The sequence below is a fragment of the Papio anubis genome, chromosome 1 (assembly GCF_008728515.1).
Source record: "Papio anubis isolate 15944 chromosome 1, Panubis1.0, whole genome shotgun sequence".
In the NCBI taxonomy this organism is placed as follows: domain Eukaryota; kingdom Metazoa; phylum Chordata; class Mammalia; order Primates; family Cercopithecidae; genus Papio; species Papio anubis.
In genome coordinates this window covers 211,591,352-211,603,403 of record NC_044976.1, presented here as the reverse complement: position 1 = coordinate 211,603,403, position 12,052 = coordinate 211,591,352, and the positions used below count along the sequence as shown (strand labels likewise).

The following is a 12,052-nucleotide window of genomic DNA, read 5'->3' as shown; positions in this document are numbered from 1 at the left end:
CAGGCACATGCCACCACACTGGGCTAATTTTAGTATTTTTAGTAGAGACGGGGTTTCACCATGTTGGCCAGGCTGGTCTCGATCTCCTGACCTCAGGTGATCCACCAGCCTTGGCTTCCCAAATGCTAGGATTACAGGCGTGAGCCACCGCGCCCAGCCTCATTCAACAAATATTTATTGAGCACTGTGACTAGTGATTAAAGCATGAAGAGCATATGATCTCAACCTCCATCTAACAGGACAGGAAAGAGACTGTTAGAACAGAGGTGTGACTGGTACAGTGAACGTCTATAGAGAATATTACAGACGCTAGGTAAAAGAGCCCCTGCCGTGCAGCTTCAGGGTTAGAAGCAGCCCATTGGAGGAGATGCTCACTGACTTACAATTCAAAATATTCCGTTTCTCCACAAAAAATTCTTGAAAAAAACTTTTTAAAACTCAGGAATTTGTCAGAAAGGGTGAAAAATTTTCCCAGTGGAAGGGACAGCATGAGCCAAGTTTCAGATGGAGAAAAAAAGAGCTCAAGGTAAAGTGGTGAGAGATCTAATTGAAGAGGGGGCAAGGGCCAGAAACCAGAGATCCCAACACTGGGGAGTCTTGTGACTTTGTGGCGGTTCCACTTGATGGATTTTTGTGGAGGGGTGGGTTTTGTTTTGTTTTGGTTTTGGTTGAGGTGGAGTCTTCCTCTGTCACCCAGGCTGGAGTGCAGTGGCACGATCTCGGCTCACTGCAACATCCACCTCCTGGGTTCAAGTGATTCTCCTGCCTCAGCTTCCCGAGTAGCTGGAACTATAGGCGCATACCACCATGTCCGGCTAATTTTTGTATTTTTATTAGAGATGGGGTTTCACCATGTTGGCCATGCTGGTCTCAAACTCCCGACCTCAAGTGATCCATGCACCTTGGCCTCCCAAAGTGCTGGGATGACAGGTGTGAGCCACCACGCCGGCCCCACTGTTTTAATTCAAGAAGTAGCCTCACCAGGTCTGCCTTAGATGATCACTGTGGTGGTCATCGAGGAAGTGCCTGACTGGAGGCAGAGAAACCAAGTTCCAGCACAAGGCTGAGACGGTCTTTCCTCAGCTTCATGGGTATAAAACCAGACAAAGAGAACTGTAGTGTGGATCCAGGATCTAGATTTTTGCCGAGAGCAAGAGGAAGGTAGAGAGGCAAGTATTATTCAAGTGATCAGAACTGAGATGAGGCTGGGCAGGCAAGGGAGACAGGAGAGGCTGATGGACCGGGCTGATTGAAGGCATCATGAATCTGCAGCCTGCATGTGACGAAAGAGTGATTAAGAGAGTGGGGAATCAGGACAGGAGGCCTTTAGAGGTGCAATGATCATGACACTGGCAGGCTACAGTTTCAAATAATATATCATTAGTTCAAATACTGAATTGGCCCAGAATATAGGGTAAGAGTTTGATGAGTAAACAAAAGGTCTACAAATGTCAGGGCCGAGGGGAGGGAGAATGATTTAAGGCTTGGTCCTTAAGACAGGAAAGCTTTTTGTTTTAACATAGAATTAAATGACAGTTCTGGAAGTGACGGCGTGTGTTGGGGGCCGGCAGAGGCAGAGCAGGAGGCTGCCCAGCATCATAAACCAAGCGGCCAGGTCATGGTAGGAGATGCACGCAGGATTCCAGGAGAAGCTGCGGCCTCAGGGAGGAATCAGGATTCAGTTAAGGCAAAGGCTTAAGGATTCAGAGAAAGGCCGAGCCTGTTGGGGAAACTTTGCCTGTTGGAAGATTCCAAAAGCCCTGCAGAAAATGTGGAAGGTAGGGGAGTAGTGGGAGTCTTGGTCAGGAGAGACCACGGCAAGGACAGTCGGGAATGGAAAGTGTGGGGAAGCTCAGATGACCAGAGCAGAAGTTCATTTCGGGGACAGTCACCAAAGAGAAGTTTTAGTGGCATTTGGGGACTGAGGGGTTGCTCAGGGTTCCTAACTGGAATTCTATTGGATAATCAGTTCTTAGTGGACTGAGGCCCAGGTAGCATCAGAGATGTAGTAAAGGTGGCCTGTGGTGGCAGTCAGCCTGTCCTCACCCCAGCCCACACAGCCCAAGGACCTGGTGGCAGGAAACCTCCTTTTAGGCAGGGGCAGGTCCCAGCAAATCATCATTTCTTGGTGCCTAAGCTAAGAGGCTTGTATGTTTTTCTCTCCGATGAGGTTGTTTATATATTACAGGATAAAGTAATGATCAGAGTAATATCAATGTTCTGTGCTGTCTAGTAAACTTCTTTCCCCAAACTAAATTTCTTTGTTTTTACTATTTGGATATGATTTCTGCAGGACTTACTGGCCAGACTTGGATGCAAAAATAAGAGAAGCATTAGTTTTACGAAGCGTTAGAGTTCGACTCCTTATAAGCTTCTGGAAGGAAACTGATCCCCTTACGTTTAACTTTATTTCATCTCTTAAAGCGATTTGCACCGAAATAGCCAACTGCAGTTTGAAAGTCGTAAGTATTGTGTTGACTGTGTTACTAAATAAAAAGTGAATGCCCTCTGCATGTGTGTGAAAGCTGCAAGCATACACCTATGTGTAAACTTCCAGTGAGAACCAGGATGACAATCTTCAAAAAGCATGTTTTTTCAAAACAATCACATACAAAAAAAGAAGAGTAGAGCTCATGTTTCCTGATACCTTCTCTGTCCAGCCCTCTTCTCCCTTTCTGTTGCATCCTTTCCATTTTCTTTTTTCTTTTCTTTTTTTTTTTTTTTTTTTTTTTCTTGAGACAGTGTTTTGCTCTGTCACCCAGGCTGGAGTGCAGTAGCACAATCCCAGCTCACTGCAGCCTTGATCCCTGGGCTTAGCTAATTTTGCATTTTTGGTAGAGATGGGGCTTCACCATGTTGCCCAGGCTGGTGTTGAACTCCTGGGCTCAAGCAATCTGCCCACCTTGGCCTTCCAAAGTGCTGGGACTACCGATATGAGCCACCGTGACTGGCCCTCTCTAGTTTGCTTGAACCCCATTCACCTACTGTTCTCATTTGTAAGACTGTGACCGACAGAGCACTGATGCATGCACCAGCACAGACTCCCCCAGCCCAAAGCCTCCTAGTCTGGGTCCCCATGCTTGCCGCAGGTCCCTTGGGCCACATACTAATCTACCTCTGGAGACCTTGAGGGAGGTAAGATTGGGGATTGGGAATAGATCTGAAATGTGTTAATTCTCTAGCTCGTCTTTGACTCTACTCCAATCCTCATCGCCCTCTTCCTCCGCTCCAGACTTGGTGCAAGCTATTCCCTCTGCCTACAACTCTCTTCTTCTCCATGTTTACCCACCTCATAACCACTAATCTTTTAGGTCTCAGCTTTCCTCAATCCCCATGCAGTCATTCAACAAACACGCACTGAGAATCTGGCCTGTGGCAGGCTCTCTTCTAGGTAACCAAGCTGCATCCCTAGATTTAGGGACCCAGGGCATCAAGGGCTACTGCAATTAACTTTGACACATGGCTTCCATGATCGCCCTGACCCTGAATATCCCAAGGCCAGACAGGAGAAGAGCAGAACTGGAGGACTGTGTGAGAGGCACTTTTGGATTAGGCCTGGAGGTAGGGAACGTCCCTTTAGCCTTCATTCCACTGCCTGGATAGCTTTCACATGGCCATGCCTAATAGCCAGGGAGGCTTATGACCCTGTTCAGAAAGCCAGCTGTGTTTCCAGGGTGACAAAGGAACAGGTTTGTGAATCATCATGATCTGAAGTTCCTGGTACACAGGATCCATTTCACTCATCTTCCCTCGTAGAGAACCCTCATTCCCACCTCCCACAAGGGAGAAAACGCCAAGTTTCACGCAGTCACTGCACAGTCTTCCAGTGATGTGCATTTCTGGACATCGCGCCTGAAAGCGGTACATCATAGTCTGTCAATGTAAAAACTAAAACAGAACAGTAAGAATTCCCCACCGCTCACCAAAAAATACCCAAAATCAGGTTAAGGCTATCTCCCTTCCTGAGGACAGAAACAGGATAAGCACAAGGAAAACCGCCATTAGAAAGGGAAGGTTCGGAGGCCCATGGCAGTCCCTGGTCCACAGCAATTATAAAGCTCTTCTGGGAAGGTATTGTGAAGTCCTCATACGCCTGCTGGTTCAGACCGAGGACCCAAGGTTTTTGTTTTGTTTTTTTGTTTCTTTTTTTGAGACGGAGTCTCGCTCTGTCGCCCAGGCTGGAGTGCAGTGGCCGGATCTCGGCTCACTGCAAGCTTCGCCTCCCGGGTTCACCCCATTCTCCTGCCTCAGCCTCCCGAGTAGCTGGGACCACAGGCGCCCGCCACCTCGCCCGGCTAGTTTTTTTGCATTTTTTAGTAGAGACGGGGTTTCACCGTGTTAGCCAGGATGGTCTCGATCTCCTGACCTCGTGATCCGCCCGTCTCGGCCTCCCAGAATGCTGAGATTACAGGCTTGAGCCACCGCGCCCGGCCCCAAGGTTGTTTCAAGGCATGAACAGTTAAAGGAGTTTGGGGTCCTAGCATGAGCTGGTTGGTTTCTTGGGCAATGCAAGTTTCTCAGAAATGTAGCAGGTTCTGATGTACTTGCTTCTAGTTATTTCCATGTATCCATAGCCATGTCCAAAGTTTCTTGTTGTACATAATTCCCTAACTTGATGAATTATGCTTTCTACTTCATAGACTTCTCTCTCTCTCTCTCTAATGATAGGGTTCGTTCAAGACCATCAGACACAGGTGGGAAGATTACCCCTATTAAAATTACACCAATTATTTCATCTTTTCTACAGGGCGCAGTCTTCACTGGCCACTTAAAGGATTTTTCATACTTATTTTCTATTGAGTTCTAGGTACAATCAGCTTTCTAACCCTGTGAAATACCAAATTTCTGATCTATCTGCTCTCTATCATTTCCACTTGTAAACTAGCCATTCCTTCCCTGAGCCTATTTATCTCCTCTCATAAGCTTTTGAAAAGCACAACTAACAGGCCAGGCACAGTGGCTCACGCCCAGCCCTTTGGGAGGCCAAGGCAGGTAGATCACTTGAGGTCAGGAGTTCAAGACCAGCCTGGACAACATGGTGAAACCCCATCTCTAGTAAAAATACAAAAATTAGCTGGGCGTGGTGGTGCACGCCTGAAATCCCAGCTACTTGGGAGGCTGAGGCACAAGCATTACCTGGAACCTGGGAGGCAGAGGTTGCAGTGAGCCGAGATTGCGCCACTGCATTCCAGACAGAGCAAGACCCTGTCTCAAAAAAAAAAAAAAAAACACAAATAACCACACACAGTACAAACAATTCATTTCCCCAGTCCCTACAGCCAAAGCCCTATTAGCCAAAGGTTCGGTGGTACTTGGTATGCCTTCCAAATAAATGCCGGTTATGGTTTTACCAAATAGTTTGTCACTATATAACATGAGATTTCATCTTTCCATCCTACAATACCAATTTACTTGCTGCCCGCTGCCCAATGAGTAAACCAGTGCTACATCATTTATTAAGTTTTTGTTGTGTTGCTGTTATAGCAACACACACTTCACATTGCCTGAACTTAGTAAGTACTTAATACTTTTTAAATAAGTGAAGAAATGTGTTATATTTATGAATATTCATGAGTATATACAGTTATCCAGGCACTGAGTTAAATGCCTTATATAGATTATGTAATATCCACAACCAGACAGGCAGACATGTGGCTTATGCCTGTAATCTCAGTGCTTTGGGAGTCCAAGGCAGGAGGTTCACTTGAGGCCACAAGTTCAAGACCTGCCTGGGCAACGTAGGGAGACCCCATCTCTACAAAAACACTTAAGAGAAATAATATTTACAATTACCCTGTGAAACAGGTACTTTCCCTATTTTATAGACATGGGAACTGAAGCTTACATTAGATAACCTCTCTCCAGGACACTCATGAGTAATGGGGCAAGACTCAAACCTAAGTCTTTTGAACTCCAGAACCTGAACTCTTTTTTTTTTTTTTTTTTTTTTTTTTTTGAGGCGGAGTCTTCGCTCTGTCGCCCAGGCTGGAGTGCAGTGGCGCGATCTCGGCTCACTGCAAGCTCCGCCTCCCGGGTCCGCGCCATTCTCCTGCCTCAGCCTCCCAAGTAGCTGGGACTACAGGCGCCCGCCACCGCGCCTGGCTAATTTTTTGTGTTTTAGTAGAGACGGGGTTTCACCGTGTTAGCCAGGATGGTCTCGATCTCCTGACCTCGTGATCCGCCCGCCTCGGCCTCCCAAAGTGCAGGGATTACAGGCGTGAGCCACCGCGCCCGGCCAACCTGAACTCTTAAACATGTCTCCAAGGCCCCAGCATGTAGAAGAGATCATTGCAGTCACAAAGCCCTTTTTAATCTTTCTTATCTATATTCAGAAACGTCATATACACCAAGGTGCAGTGGCTCACACTTTTAATCCCAACACTTTGGGAGGCCAAGACAAGTGGATCCCTTGAGGCCAAGAGTTCAAGACCAGCCTGGACAACATGGCAACACCCTATTTCTACATAAAAGGAAAAAAAATGAAAAAAAAAAAAACTAGCCAGGTGTGGTGGTGCACATCTGTAGTCCTAGGGACTCAGGACTCAGCAGGTAGAGGCCAGGGGATCACTATAGCTTAGGAGTTCAAGGCTGCAGTGACCTATGATTGCCACTGCACTTCAGCCTGGGGACAGAGCAAGATTGTCTCAAAGCAAAAACAAAACATCATCTACTGTATCTGCTCAAAGATACAAGAAGCTACACATCCAAATTATATCCCTGAGGATCAAAAAAAGGTCAGATGTTTGTAACTCATTCATGCCAGTAAGATATTTTAAATTTTATTTTTCATGAAATTATTAATAACTTAAATTCATAAAAATGTGGAATTTACTGTAAATTTCCAAAAATAATGCTTCTCTCCTGTGTTTTCATCTTAATCTCCCTAATAGTCTGGTAACTTTGATGGATAATGGAAATTCTGATCTCTATTTAACTGGTTTTTGTAAACTGAGGAAATCATGCACACATCTGTGTAGTCACAAATCAGTATAAGTATTAGAAATAAAAACATGACTGTGATTACTACCACAGATCTGTTTTCCAGGCCAGATTTTCAAATAAATGAAATAACTAGGAGTTGGATCAGGGCGCCAACCTGGGTTTGGAATCAGGTACCCAGGATCAGAGGAGAAGCAGGTGCAGTCCCAGGGAGTCAGAGACACAGGAGAATGGAGTCTAATTGTATTCAATACCTTTTCACAGACAAGAGAACTCTTGGGATTGATTCAGCTCAGAAACAGCTTTTTCCAGATAATTACAGTGGCATATGGAGCTCCAGGAAAAAGGAAGTGAGAAAAAGAACAGGTGTCTAGTTCACCAATGACTCACATGACGCTTGGTGGAGTTTTCAAAACATACATGTTGAATGAGTGCATGCATGACATACGAAGTCAAAGAAGGGAGCTAATAAAGGCAGAGCGATAAGAAAGATTCTGCAAGCCAGTGAGGGGACAGGGCAGAACCCAGGACAGTGCCTGAGTCCAAGGTGTGGTTAGCCATTTTCTGCAGGCGTGTGCTGGGGAAGGGTGACCACGGGTGAAGAGGCTGCCCAGTGAAGTCATGCACTCTGGAGGTCAGTACAGCCACACTCAGAGGAGCCCCTGTTATTCGCGAGGTCTAGCAGGAGCAGAGAGGACAGTCTGGAGCTTTCGGTATACCATATGGTGCATTTGCTCCAATCTCCTTTTCCAAATTCTCCTCTGGCCAAGTCACAGGTCCATGCCCACCCGCTGTTTCTTGACCACCCCCCGCCCAACAGCACACCTGCCACTAGGGCACCTGCAGTTGAAACTTCCAGGGCGTGAAATGTCAACTGCTCTAAGAATTACCAAAAATTACAAGGAAAGTAGAATCCATCATTGCAAACTTTATAGTACCTAATCAGCTTCCTCTTTTTGATGTTTTTGAACACAAATGGTCACTTTTCTTGAATAAACCAAACATTAATAGTTCACACATAGCCATTGTATAAAACAGAGGCCATACACTTCTAAGCATCAATACAAGCCTAGATGGGCAAGAAGCTTATGGCCCTAATGTCTAGAACACAGATGGGTGATAAACTCTTCCAAGAAAAGTGGGGATTGGAATATTGCATAGAGCGTGTCTTCAGGAGCCTGGTAGTGCTGATAAAGCACATGGCCTGGGAACTAGGTAGGGAATCTCTGTCCTTAAAGGAGTGGGCACCCGCACCTCCAACCACCTCCAGGCCTGATGTGGATTTATCTCCATGAGGGGCTCATGGAAAGAGAAAAGACCGCGAAGCACAAAATTGTCCTAGTCAGCTGATTTTTTTACAGTTTTTTTTTTTTTTAACAAACTAATAAATCCATTTTGAAATGTCTTTGCTGTCACCCACAGTGTATTAGGTGTCGAATAATATCAGTGAATAAAACCTGATTTCTGCTGTCATTTTAGTCTGTTTCCCCTCTTAAGGGCCATCTTTGACTTGCTAGAGCAAATGAGTTTCTACTGAAGCCTCAAGCTGTGACTCTATCCTTGACTTAACTCAAGATGTATATATTATTCTTTTTGAAATCCATCTTGATTCCACAATAATATCTTTCCCAAAAGGAAACAGTCACACGTGTGGCCATGTGTGGTGATAGAATGTCCAAGCGAGGTAACTTCTAGCTGTGATTGGTGGTGATGCTCTCAATGTTCGTGTGACCTCATGAACATAAAACTGTGACTTAAGAACATTAGGTCACTTTGAAGAGTCCAGAAACGAATGCAGATTTTGCAGAAGACAGGAACTGAGGACACTGGGTGAACCAGGTATCACTGTCTATAACCGTGGGGATATGGCCCTGAGAGCCACACAGATCACATGTTTACCTGTGTTGTGGAATAGACAGTTTTTAAGTAGATTTTGATCTCTGCACTGTGAGCAGCCTCAAGGGTTTTACAAAAACTCAAAATAGAACTTCTGTGGCTAGAAGGGATCTTAGCGATCATCTAGCTTGTCACCGTTCTACCGCGCTAGGGGAGGGGAGTCCAACTCTCATTATTTCCTCAAGCCAAATGTGAACACTTACGGTTTTAAAACTGCAAATGACATCTCCTTTTCTAGGTATCATGCCATTTTCCTCCCTGCCTCTTCTTTCCTTTAAATACACATGATTCTATAGCTGTGGACATTCCAAAAGGTTCCAGGCAGTTCTGAAAATACTCACCATTTTCCCATATAGGGGATAACTGATATTTTCACCTTTGACTATGTCTTCCAGTGAGCTGAGTCATAGAGTTCCATGAGTTTTGCCACAGTTTAAGCCTTGTCTGAGAATTTAGCAAATTCCACAGACCCCTAAGGCATAGCCTGGCCGTTCCTGCAGTCATACCCCTTCTTTTAGCTACCCCATTCCTGGCCTTGGGTGAACTGGAATGTTGCCTTCTGAGTCAATAAAAGTTGAAATTCAGAATTCACGGTTTGAAATTATGATTTTTTTTTCAGTTGCCTATCAAAAGAGCTCCTAGACTTAGGTGTTCAGATGGAAAAGTATTTGTTCCTATGGTAAAGTCTCTTTTGACCTTTGCAAATCCCTAGTTTAATCAGCTAGTCATTGACGTAATGTATGCAACATGTAAGAATACTCATTCAGTTCATTGCCATGCTTGACAGAAAGCACCCTGAGGCATGCTTCAAATGCCAGCGCACCCTGATGAATAAGACAATGTGAATTAAACAACCTTCTGGCCCTTATCCTGCTGAAAAAAGAAAAGGAATTTTGTGTTCATTTTGTAGCTTAAAAGTGCTAATTATATACCTCGTTGAGCATGCTAATTTTCTCTTGTTGCCTATTTAGATTTGAGAACAAAAATAGCTTCATCTATGTGAGGTAATAAGATTTTGGCTTTAATAACCCATCATGAGGTCTATTGTTGATACTTGGATAATACATTCTTTTGTGCTCTTGGACAAGACCAGAAACGTTCCTCTTATTTACCTGTTTTTGTCTTACAGAAATTTTTTGATCTGGAAAGAGAGAATGCTTGTGCTACAAAAGAACAAAAGAATCACACCTTTCCTAGGTTAAATCGCAACAAGTACATGGTGACAGATGGAGCAGCTTATATTGGTAGGTGTGAGGGCTGTGAGGCTCCTTGGGTGGGGGTCACCCAGGCAGTGGCAGTCCAGCTGTGCTCCACGGTATGCCCTGGGGAGGAAGCAAGGCCTTGGGAACCACTGCTGGTGAATGGGGGGAAATGGAGATCAGGAAACAGGATGGTGAAGACAGGGAGCTCATCACTCAAATACCTCTTTCATGGCCTGATTTATATACTAGAAGGCATAGAAGACACCTTTCCATAAATGTTTTACAGAAATTTTCTGGTCCCATTGCCAGATGTATAGGCAGGGATGAGAATGGCTCATCAAAGGTGTGTCCTGGCACTGGAACGAGCAGTGTCATCCCCCTGCCCACAGCACCACAAGCCAGCCTGACATGAGTGATAGGGAGGCAGACAGCGCTGAAACTCTCAGTGCCCAGCCAATTATCCCATCCCTGCCATCTTCCAAATGTCCCACTCTGTACAATTTAACTTGAACTCTTCAAACCTCAGTTTTCTCATCTGTAAGATGGTGATAATAATAGTAACTACTTCATTGGATGAAGTGTAGAAGAGATAAAATGTGCAAAGTACCTGGCACATAAATAATACCCAATTAATGCCAGCTATTATTATTAAGGTAAGAGACCCAGGTGCTGAAATCATTCTATAATGGTGTAATTATTAATATATCAAATTATTCTAATTTTCCATGATATATATGAGTCCATGGTAACCTTTTAACTAGTACCATCACAGGCAGTTAAAATGATCTATAAGAAGGTACATAAATCCAAAAACAGCAGTGCAGTAATTACATTGTACAGATGAAACGACAGTCTCGAAGCAGAAAAAAACATGTTCATGGAATATAGAAATACAAAATCTGTATCAATTTTTTTCAAATTCAGTGAGTAAAAAATAGACCCTTTTAACTTTGTAAAGCACTTGATTCATTTCTCTTGGCAACATCATCAATAGGGAGGGCAGCTTTTATCATCTGCAGTTTACAAATGAGGAAACTTGGACCCTAAGACTCAGAAATACAGACATTAGGGGGATGGAGCCGGGTCTGACATCCAGGGCCCCCAGTCATCTCACCCCCTGCCACCAGCCCCGGCAGACACTGCCATTGGCCATGTGGGGAGTCACTAACTCCCAGGCTCAGTGTGAACATATTTTTTTTTCCATTTTCCATATCACATTAGAAGAGAGTATTGGAATATTTTAAAGATGTGTATCTGGCTGGGCGCGGTGGCTCACGCGGTAATCCCAGCCACTTTGGAGGGCGAGGCAGGTGGATCATCTGAGGTCAGGAGTTCAAGACCAGCTTGGCCAACATGGTGAAAACCTGTCCTTACTAAAAAATACCAAAAAAACTAGCTGGACATGGTGATGGGTGTCTGTAATCCCAGCTACTTGGGAGGCTGAGGCAGGGAGAATTGCTTGAATCTGGAAGGTGGAGGTTGCAGTGAGCTGAGATGCCACTGCACTCCAGCCTGGGTGACAGGGTGGGACTCCTTCTCGGGGGGAAAAAAAAAAAAAAACTAAATAGGCCAGGTACAGTGGCTCACCGTTGTAATCCCAGCACTTTGGGAGGTCGAGGCAGGTGGATCACCTGAGGCCAGGAATTCAAGACCAGCCTGGGCAACATGGTGAAATCCCGTCTCTACTAAAAATACAAAAATTAGCTGGGTGCGGTGACACATGCCTGTAATCCCAGCTACTAGGGAGGCTGAGGCAGGAGAATCGCTTGAGCCCGGGAGGCAGAGGTTGCAGTGAGCCAAGACTGCACCACTGCACTCCAGCCTGGGCGGCAGGGCAAGACTCCATCTCAAGAGAGAAAGAGAGAGAGAGATTGATCCTTCTGGCCTTCCGGTGGTGCTGGAATATGAGACTATTGGCTAGGTGTGGTGGCTCACGCCTGTAATCCCAGCACTTTGGGAGACCGAGGTGGGCAGATCACAAGGTCAGGAGATCAAGACCATCCTGGCTAACACGG

The 12,052-nt window shown here is 45.2% G+C and overlaps 1 protein-coding gene across 4 annotated transcripts in view; it reads left to right on the top strand.

Annotated features, from left to right (window-relative positions):
* PLD5 (phospholipase D family member 5) overlaps positions 1-12,052 on the top strand; it is a 422,185-nt gene that overhangs the window by 397,068 nt on the left and 13,065 nt on the right. For all 4 annotated transcript variants that reach the window (XM_009196471.4, XM_009196498.4, XM_017953343.3 and 1 more), the window contains 2 exons: positions 2,294-2,462; positions 9,965-10,079. In XM_009196471.4, the coding sequence (XP_009194735.4) occupies positions 2,294-2,462; positions 9,965-10,079 (284 nt within the window). The remainder of the gene's footprint in view (positions 1-2,293; positions 2,463-9,964; positions 10,080-12,052) is intronic.